The sequence below is a fragment of the Hylaeus anthracinus genome, unplaced genomic scaffold (assembly GCF_026225885.1).
Source record: "Hylaeus anthracinus isolate JK02 unplaced genomic scaffold, UHH_iyHylAnth1.0_haploid 3, whole genome shotgun sequence".
Lineage (NCBI taxonomy): Eukaryota > Metazoa > Arthropoda > Insecta > Hymenoptera > Colletidae > Hylaeus > Hylaeus anthracinus.
Window position 1 is genome coordinate 14,613,967 of NW_026535284.1, and position 10,399 is coordinate 14,624,365.

At 46.5% G+C, this 10,399-nt stretch overlaps 1 protein-coding gene across 2 annotated transcripts; it reads right to left on the reverse strand.

Annotated features, from left to right (window-relative positions):
• Window positions 1–99: 99 nt before the first annotated feature.
• LOC128893733 (uncharacterized) lies at window positions 100–9,702 on the reverse strand. Of its 2 annotated transcripts, XM_054154938.1 has the most exons (8): window positions 9,580–9,700; window positions 9,226–9,320; window positions 8,092–9,130; window positions 7,636–7,830; window positions 5,863–6,111; window positions 1,735–2,049; window positions 1,374–1,652; window positions 100–1,152 (listed from the first exon to the last, which is right to left on the reverse strand). In XM_054154938.1, the coding sequence occupies exons 4-8, from the start codon at window positions 7,656–7,658 to the stop codon at window positions 960–962; spliced, it is 1,059 nt and encodes a 352-aa protein (XP_054010913.1). In that variant the 5' UTR covers window positions 7,659–7,830; window positions 8,092–9,130; window positions 9,226–9,320; window positions 9,580–9,700; the 3' UTR covers window positions 100–959. The 2 variants fall into 2 exon arrangements, with proteins under 2 accessions (XP_054010913.1, XP_054010914.1); XM_054154939.1 differs by lacking the exon at window positions 7,636–7,830 and having other exon boundaries at window positions 9,580–9,702.
• Window positions 9,703–10,399: the final 697 nt, after the last annotated feature.

A 10,399-nucleotide genomic window follows, 5' to 3' on the forward strand; every position in this document is an offset into this window, starting at 1 on the left:
AGCGTCCAATAACGCGGCAAATTTGAATTTTTGAATTCAAACTCTAATTTAAAGACGCACCGAAGCTTAGCTCGAATAAATAATTCATTATAATTATTCTCGTGGCCTTTTATTGAAGATAATAGTACAGTTTTCCTATTATACATATTTACAACGATAAACCTACTAGTACAGAGACTGTACTATATTTCTTGCAACGCGAGACACAAGAAAAGTGATGATATTATAAGAAGGGATAATTACTTCGACTCGCCTTCTTTATCAAATTCTCGATGTCGATAGTTAGGAATATTAATTATTCCAATGACTTAACGATACGTATCATTGAATACCTATCGCTATTACTCTATATATATTTTTTAGCATTTTTCTTTTCAACTGTACCATCGAAATATTACAAAATTTGAGATATTCGCCCAACAGCATACTTCATTCGTACTACAAACATACCAAATACATACACAAAGTACAGTCAACGAAAAAGAAACATCGTTAGCGGAAATGTGACTCGATCGAACTACTTAATATCGATTTGCTTCTAGTTTTCCCAGTGCATGGAAAATTACTCTACTTGATATGTATAGTTTCGTTATGTTTTATCTACAGAATAATTTGTTTGGCATCTTTTAAGACATTAGCGACTATAATAGTTAGAGTACATAGACGACAGAAATTAAACCTTGTCTACGTATCCCGAAACAATTTGTCCAGACTTTTACGAAACGAAGAGCGATAAAAAGGAAAGTGAACATACGATGGCACTCGAGATTGAATCTGGAAAATCTCTAGAAAATCTCGCAACATCCCTTAAGCTCAATCGCTGCTATTGCGATCGCTACGTATTGTCATTCGTGAAATCAGACGTTGATCATTTGACAAGAAGGTGATCGATTCTCTTCTTGGATCTCTCCCCCCTTTCACTGCTCCAGAGGAAGTATAATCGAATGTCTCTCTTTCTATTAATAAGGAACATTGTCGCGAACGTGAGCTTGCTTCCGGTACTCGTGCCGCTGGCACTTGCTCTTCCAGGACCACTTCGAGCAGACTTTCTGGGGCTTCAGGACGAAGCACTTCGTTCGAAGGACGTCGAAGAAGATTTTCCCGATGAAGTTCGCTGATGCTGTTCCCGCCATCTTCAGACACGCGCGGAAACTACAAGGATCGAGCACGTTCGATTAGTCTACGATATTGACGGATGGGGGACAACGTAGGAGAACGGGAAACGTTCGTATCTCGATCGGAAGGTTCTGATCGGTTCTGATTCGGTTTACTGGTAAGGTAATGGAAAGGTAATAGAAAGGGAATACAAAGTCTAAAAGAATAACGGGGTACAATCTTGTATGGGATGGATTATGGGCTATTGATAACGATACCGTTCGTCGCAGGCGCAGTGCATCATGCTTGAGATGCCCCAGTTGAAGATGCCGTAACGCGTCTCGAACGCCGGTATGAAGAAAGGACACGCGGTGTCGTGTCTGCGACAACAGGCGTCAGCTGTACCGAAACCGCCGAGATTCGTGTACTTGGTCGCACGATGACCCCTGCCGCACCATTGAGTTCCTGGGATCATCAACAAGTCCCTCCGCGACCGACTCTTGCCTCTCCTCTGTTTGTGACTAGTATTCGTCGCGTTCAGAAGATTCGCGTACTTCCTGCGTAAAATATAAACATCTCTGTACAATTCTACCTCTGTGACTGTCGCAATCTCTGTTCCAGGTGACGATGTGCTCTTACCTGCGACGATGCTGCGCGATCACTTGGTTCTTCGCCCTTGTCCTCACGTGCACGCACCGATGACGCAACTCCGACATCGACGAGAGCCAGGAGAGGTCATGTGGGATCCTCGACGCGTCGTCGTCCACCTCAAATACCTCGATGGACGCCTGGGCATCGTAATCGTCGGACTGCACGCTGGATGAGCAGGAATCCTCGTCTCCTCTGGAGAGCTTCTCGTCGACGCAGTCGGTCAGCGTGCCACCCTCGTATATCAGTTGCAACCTTCTGCCGGTCTCCTGTAGCCAGACTTGCCTCAGTGCCACGTCCGTATCTCTATCGGGGGCATGTATCATAAAACATAGAATCTAAGTTACGTTGCACTCTAATCTGCTTCTGTAATTAACCAGGCACGGTTGGAAATTAGGGGAATAGTGAGAGCGGAGCTCTGATTTAAATTATGTTACTTTGATGATAATTGAAGAAGTTTTCGATGGAAAGTAACATCCATTAGTTTTAGGGCACACAGACTCTCAAAGACTCAACCCTCATCCGAGTGCAAATGGTTAATAGTAACAATAACAAATTTTATGAACAATATAACGTCGCTCGAATATTTAAAACTACCCTTTCACGTTGTAGCAGTATCCAGACGAATTCCAGAGACGAAGAACGCGTGCCGCAAAGTGTGCGTTAAGAGAGAAGAGGTGAACAAGGCGAAGGTTACGTTGGGGAGTGTATATACTCGAAAGACCAATTGATTTTGCTTCGTCCACAGCATCCAGATCTCTCTGGGCTCGGAGCTCGATGATCTTCGCGCCTGGCTGCCTTTACGGGATCACCGAGTCTCTCTTCCACCCGTTATATTTAATAGATAGTTCGATGGGACGATCCCGGGAGAGCTTCGACCGCAAAGGGCTACCGTAAAACTTCTAACGCGTCGCTGTGGTCTACGACCTTCCGTGAATCGCAGGGTGCTGGGATTCCAGGTCACGCCACAAGCGAGGCTATCTGACCCAAATGTAGGAAGAATATTCCTGAATTTGTTCGTTGTATTCGTTGATAGGGCTTATCTGGTAAATCTGATCTCATCAACCAGGCACCAGTGGTCAGCAGTGGTCATCAATCATCAACAGTTGTCGCCAATCTTCATTGGTACCCGTCAAGACGTCGCGCGTGTTCTGCGTATACATCGACGCGACTCGTGGGTATCCAGGGTCCGAAAGATCTGGAATAGCGACGTGTGACTAACTCGTAGCTACCGGAACGCGTGCAGTTCACGGTAGATTGGGCGCGCACGCGTTACCAAACGATGCCATTCGCGATTAACGTGCACCTATGATTGATGCCCCTCGCCTTACTTTCCGGCGCGTCGATAAGCATCTTCGTCAAGGCGTCATTTAATTCTGCTGGATCAACGGCTTCCTCTCGCCATCCAAAAATCGCGTCCAAGACCGGTGTCCGGTTTATGCAGAATTAGTTACGGTTCGGAGAAAATTCGAATCGGGTTGCAGTATCTCGTCCAAGGCTGCTTTTTGCGGAATCAATTACACGGCCCGAGCAGGGATGGTGTTTCGGTGCTTTACGCGCTTTCCATGATTTACACGTCTCCACGAAAGCGTTAACATCGAGTCCTGCTCGAGCCGTAACGAATCCATCGAAGCGGAGAGAAATCTCGGGCCGAGTGCAACGTCTGTGTCTTCTCCCGATCAAAAATTGATCGGTTCCCGAGCGAGGGAATCATGAGAACAAGCGGGACGTGCTTTCCTCGTTACAGGAAAAGAGCTTTCCCCCGATTTAAGTGCAAGGCGACGTTTCGCGGTCGTGGAATTCCCTGGTATCCTCGTGAGAGCACCAGCAGATGAGTTACAACCGCTGGTCCGGGGCCAGCGTCCTTCAGGACACGGCGCGCTCCTGCTGGGCGTAATCCTTGCTTACTTAACTTGCCGCTTTTCGGCTTAGGGCCTCGGTTGGCTTAGCGGCCGGCGTCCGCGCCCCGAACGCGATAAATTGCTTTTCGATCCCCACGAATTTTCGCGACAAACAGCTCTCTGCGCCTCCAAATGGAATCCCTCGAAACCGGCGCCAACGTTTGCGTTCCTTTTTCCGAGGGAGCTTGCTCGGCGAAGGACTGGTGTCCAGGTTGAATGTCTCTTGGAAGTATTCGCATTTTTGTTTACGATAAATGCACAGAAACCAGCCGGAATTCAAACGCCGAGTGTAACGTGATCCGCGACGGGGTCCACGAGTTCCACCACCGAGTAGCGTAAACATGATTTGGATCGAATTACTCGGCGAGGGAATTTAATGCAACGGTGAAACTTTTTTTATTATTAACGTTTTTTGTTGCGAAACTGTTACCATCGTATTCTTGACATTTACCTGATTAAAACGAGACCAAACGCGACGCAATTCGCAATACATTTACTTGTAACAACTTATTACATGTAAATATAATTATACGTTACGTTGTATGTAAATATCATCCGAATTATATCGTGTTTGGTCTCATTTTAATCAGAAAAAAATATCAGAAATATGGTGGTGGAAGTTTTACAACAGAAAAGTTTCACCGTTGCATTGCGTTTGCTCACCGACGTATCCTGGTGTTTTCGCTCCGCCCTCTTCATTGTTCCTTTCTCTACGTTCGAAGCTCGTCGGCAAACATCAGAGAATATACGAACCCTACGATAACCGCACAAGGTCCCGAGCTTGTGCATTTATGGAGAAATTAGTGTAGTTATCGATGTTGATATTGATTTAATAGTCTTTAGGTATACCTTACGGATGGAGGAAAGAGAGTCCGTCATCTAGAAGTGTAACTAGCAACGCGACAAGGTCTAACGCTGATAAAGTTGCGCTTGGATGATCGAATAAACGAACAATTTTTCTCTCCCGTCGCGCAGCAGCGAACGTGGACGTCGGGTTCCTTTTTTTCTCTGGAAAGGAAGAAGGTGAGCGACTCGATTTAGCACGGCAGTGCGCGATTCTATGAGCTTCGACACTGACGTCCGTATCAGCGTGCCGCGTTCTTCTAAACGACGGCGCTTGAAAGAGGTAAACCGATGCTAAATGCACGCATAACAGCCCGCGCCCGTCGGCGTATTGGCAACGGTGAAAGGCAAGCATTGTTTTCCTGCCTGCTAACAGCCGCCTCCACCTCGAGCCCTCCCGTAGGGTCGGTAGGGATGCGGAGATTTGCTCCTGGCCGAGAAAATGTTATTCTAACAAAGAGGATAGGACGGCGTTGGCACTTGTCCGCCCCGAAAAAACACCGACCGCTGAGAAGCTTCCTAGTCCTAATCCGTCTTGTTGGCTTCTGTTCGATCGGCGTCGCTGGTTCCTTGGGACGATAAAGGAATTCACTGTGTAATTTCGATCGATGGCAGGCGGAAGTGAACGTCGCCAGCTGGCGGACGAAAGAATATTCTGGGAATGGAAAGCGTAAATTTGTATAGTTTGAGAAAGCCATTGATTCGATGTCGGAGAGAAGACAGTTGGTTTGTCCGTGATACCGTCAGCCTCACGTCTCTGAGACAATCAAGGTGGGGTTTTTCGTTTCGAAAAAGTTGGTTGAAATGTGACAGATACCGATGGTCGATTCGGTATTCAGGTTTCTTCGGATACCAGACGACTAATATTTCTGCGAGACGCAGGCATGCAAGTGTTGCGCGCATACTAAATAGGTACAGGGTGCAGTGAGGCGGCTACTGTCCCGTAAGTGCAACAAGGATGTACGGCGGGTCACCGTAGCGCAGGCGCCCATGGTAAATCAAACGTACAAGGCTTTTTTTACTATGAACATTAACTGTGCGTCTCCACAGGCTTGATATCGAATACGAAATCAATGAATACATTCGTCGGTACGATCTAAGTGTCTGCAGCAATTAGTCTGCGGTATACAGTCCCGTAAATATTCATACCCTCTATGTCTATTGAACAAGTTTGTCTAAATTAAATAATAGGTTTGATGTTTTCAAATAAGTGTTTCATTATAAATATGTACATGGAACATCAAGCCTGTCGTTTAATTTAGACAAATTTCTTCAATGAACACAGAATGTGCAAATATTTACCGGATTGGCCGTATGGACTATCAATCAGCCCCTCTGCACTAGAGATTGTTTTCAACGAATAATGTCTGTTTACCCCCAGTTGACGACGGTTTCCTTGGCGCAGATCCCGTGCCAGCGGATGATTCGTTCGAGTTCTCCGTCCTGGAGGATCCTGGTGACCGAAATACCGCGGCTGCGAGGATTCCTTGCGGGTTCTAGCGAGTTGTTTTTGTATTGCAGGAGGTTCGATGACTGACGAAGAGCTCCAGCGTCCGACAACACCAGGAGCAGCCCCAAAGCCAGCAGCATCGGGCACCGGATCCAAACGATTCGCCTTCCTTCCCTGAGAACAATATTTATTACTGGTATCGCAATTGTATCAACGTTCATCTTTGTTTTGAAAGTGTTTGATATACGTAGTAAATTATACTGAATTACTACAAAGTAGCAGGTTGAAAAAGGACAGGTTAAACTGCCCTTTGCTACATCGAGTAGCAAATTAAATTCTATTTCTTCATTCTCCGACGGGAACACGACCAAGTTTCGAGTTACCAATTCCTTCAGCCTGAAATTACCGTCTACAACTCCCGGGTCTCTTTGATGCCTCTTTTTATGCTGACACTCCCATTACTATACTAATCGTAAACGAATTCGTACGGTTAGATTAGTGCGCTGAATTTTTGTGTATATATCGTAGGAAATGTAACAGGGCTGAATAATTGTTTATCGTCGAACGGATTCGCTGGAGCGAACGATGTAACCCGAGGCATAAATTCCCGGCATTTCGTCGTGATTTAAAGAAATTAAAGCGACGTGGCTTCGACAAGCTCCGAATCGCCGATACCACCGGCGATTCGGTCGTTTTCTTTTCACAGAGAACTGTTTGGCATTTGGCCATCGGTCGCTTAATCATCTTCTTTTCATCGGGAAGATAAAACGAAGCCGCGCCTCCGTATCCCGGCTCTTACGTAATTAGCACGTATGATATCTGCGAAAACGATACGCTCCAAGAATTATTCATTACTTTCTCCAGCGATAATCTACTCCCAAGCAGATGAACCCGAGCAAACGTTTCGAATAACGTGATCTGGAGAAAGAAAAGAAATTTTAAATACAAAGTGTGCTTGGCATTAGTTTTTACCCCAGATTCCCTCGCTTCTTTAACATACTCGAAACCTTTCGTTAAACAAAAATTCCACTTTTTCTAGCATCACCATTGACGAAACAAAAGAAACAGAAAATTTCTACTCCAGCATGTGTTCGTTCGAAACGAGAAAGTGTCGATAGCCTAACTGCGATGTAATTTTAATGCAATTCATGGCGAAAACAATATCGTATCGGAGTCACCTCATATGCCGTCATTCGCATAATTCAGGAGAGCCGCGAGATAAGAGCGTAACACGTATCGATATCGTTCTTCAAACTCGTTCTTCAAACTAGTCATGTTTCTCTGCGAATTTAATCCGCCCTCGTATTATCGAGTGTGCAATCGGTAATTTTCAATTACGAATCCAAGAGACCTTCCAAGCCCGTCCGTGGATTGTAATAAAAATAAAAGAGCAGATACTTTTATCGCTCAACGTTTCAGCCCTTGTCGTGGGCCCTCTTCCGGGGGAGTACAGTTTAACTACAGTTGGAACGAAGGGGTTAGCTTAATGTGCGCCAGGAGAAGATGTTTCCTCTTCTTGTAGCGCGCATCGAGCCAATTTCTTCCCTTCCTCTGCAGTTATGGAACTGCACAATTCAACGAGTAGATCGTGACGAGAAAATGATTACGTAACGACGAATGACGCGAGTTCGGGAAGGTTGATCGGACTCTACTATATAAATGAAAGGTCTAGGACTATTCACTCGACGACGTCCATACCTTCGTGACAGCTTCATCTGCATCTCATCCGTGAGCAAAAGATTCAAAGTGTCCCTGGCCGCGGCGTTTCAAATTCTTCCATAAATCACGCACCTCCGTAGACCCCGTTGGACTCGCTCAACGAATGTGCATTCGTTCATATTCGACGGATCGAACACTCCCGCGCTTACGGACGGAGATGAGCGAATTTCTTATCTGTACAAATGTTTCGCGTAATGAGTATAAAAGTAGCTCGATAAGCGCCGATAAGTGTTCGATGACGGGCACGAGAAGTTATTGCATCGACGTGTAGATTCGTGCAGCTTTACTTTTAAGTAATTTCTCAAGTACGTTTTATATATTATATATGTATAAACTCTAGTATATTCAACTCTAGTATACGGGAAGGTTTGAATCAAGGCAGGTCGAGTTTATGCATCGACCTGGTGTTGTACTAATACGCCGATCTCTGCTTACAGGACGATTAAAGGACACTCGAAGATCCTCGAGGAAGAGTGCAAGCTTCTCAGTTAACTTTCTTCGGCTATTCCAGGGCGGTTCGACGGTTGCGAGGATGGAATTGATATGAAACTGTGCTGAAACTGTGTGCCACTGATTGAGAGAAAGCACGAGCGTTCGATAGGGATTGAAAACGTCGGTCGAAATCGGGCCACGTGGACGAAAGGCGGTCTCGCGCCCTTTTCTGCGTTGAATCGTCGCGTGCACTTGGCTCCCGCATGCGGGACAGCTCGCGTAGGCAATCGGCCGTAGTGACTGGCGCGCTACGCTCGCGACTCTCCCTTAAATACCGTCGAGAGGTATTCTGGTGGTTGTCCAGTTCACCTACACCACCACCTATTCTGTCACTCGCGTCTCCTTCTCTCACCGTACGCCTCTTCCCTCGCCGTTGCGTTTCCCATCCGCAACCCCACCACCGCTCGGACACCAACCGAAGTCTCCGACTCTCCGTGGCCCCTCTGCCGCCATCTCCGACGCTGCACCTTCTACCACCAACGAGCCGCCTCTGCCAAATCCAATCCTACCCACTCACCCTGAGATCTAATCCCCCGCTCTCTCTCTTTCTCACTCTCTCTCTCTCTCTCTCTCTCTAGCCATCTACTTCCCCTTTTCCGCCTCTTGTCTCTGTTTTTCGCTTCCTCCATCTTCTTTCATCCCTCTTTCAGGGATTTTCCGCGCGCACTCTTTCCCTTCCTTTTTCACCCCCATTTCTCTTTCTCCGCCTCAACGCCACCCCGCGCGTTCCCTGCGCCTCGACAGTCTTTGGATCTCGCGCGTCTCCCTTCGTCGTTCGCTCCTTTGTCCTTGCCCCGCAGTCGCTTGCTTTTTTACCCTGATCCTTCTATCGTCTAGGCTGACTCTGTCGCGAACGACTTTGGTAAATGCCCGTGCATCCATCACCGAGCGTCACTGCGGTGACCAGTAACGTGCAGCCCGGAGAGTCTTGGGACGCGATTGTGCGGTCGCGGATCGCATCCAGGCTGCGCGCAGCGGCCCACTGTAGGCCAGAGGCATGAAAATGTTGTTTGTCGTTAGTCGAACTAAGTATTTTAGTTTGGTATATGTTTACGTTGGATGTACGGAGGATCTCACCTGTATTGTATTACTGTAAATGTTCCATGTGGAATGTAAGTGGAAATTCATTTTATATTGAGATTGTAGGCCTTGGCAGTGACGATACGGAACCCCTTTGAATATAGACAAACATCTATTACTCGCTGTTTCAGTTATCACATTACAATAAATGTTATCGTTCTATAGCGATACATTGTTTAAGACGAACAGCAAGATTTAGAATTGCTTATAAAGATGAATCGCTGCTACCAGACGATTGTTCTTGGAAATGTACGATATAGACAGACACCATGTATTCAAACATACTAAATCCGCGGTACTCGCCTTAAACTTCGATCGAGGATTCCGTGCGTGTGCGAAAAAAGTGCATACGTGGAATTTACTCCCAAACGGTGACTCGTTCGACGACCAGCAGACAGAATAATCATCGACATTAATTCATCGACGCAAGCAGGGTCAGCGTTCGTGCCATCGGCAGCGGCTCCGAATTTCTCGGAATGGGCGGACTGGACAGAATAAAGTATTATTTCAAACGATATACAGGAAACAGTCCACGATATTTCATATCGCGTAACTACGAAAATGAAAGTAAAAGGAACGAGAGCTTTTAACGATGTTACATGTTAAGAGTACTCAAACAAAATTATACTAAGCTTGAGAAATCTCGTGGTACCTCTTATAATAATCCCGATCTCTAATACGCTTCCTTAATTTAAAAAGAGTCCCTCTTCCAGGTTATACGTACTCCATTTGCACGGGACCTTCCCGCTTAAAATCTGATTGTATTTGAACCGAGTCCTATCGTTTGGAATATTTTTTCTCTAAATTTCGCCCGGGTCTGAATTGGAACCGGAAAGAACGTTCGTCGATAATAAATTATGCAAGTCCGTGCGAGGCGAGCGGTCCTCGTCATTGGCCGTGAGCCCCCGGAAGATCGCGTCGCGATTGGCGGCCAGCCAAAGGTCGTTTTTCGCGAGCCGCGCGATAAACTTTCGTCCCGGTCGCGGCGGCGGGAGCATTGTCGCGCGAATTAGCGCGGCTCTTCAATTTTTCCACCGGTTTGGTCTCCATAGAAATCCTGGACGTCTTCCGTCCGCGATGGATTTTCCCAGGAACGATTCCTTACTTCCGCTGCACGGCCACCGCGAATATTTTATTCGCAGACTGGCTCGTTTCACGCAGAATCGATCAC

Bases quoted from the DNA above. Each gene is read 5' to 3' on its own strand.
- LOC128893733 (XM_054154938.1), bottom strand. From the start codon at position 7,658: ATGCAGATGAAGCTGTCACGAAG. The intron at 1,653-1,734 runs GTAAGAGCACAT...TATTTTACGCAG, and splicing joins ATCGCGCAGCATCGTCGCAG to GAAGTACGCGAATCTTCTGA. The intron at 1,153-1,373 runs GTATCGTTATCA...CGATCCTTGTAG, and splicing joins CACTGCGCCTGCGACGAACG to TTTCCGCGCGTGTCTGAAGA.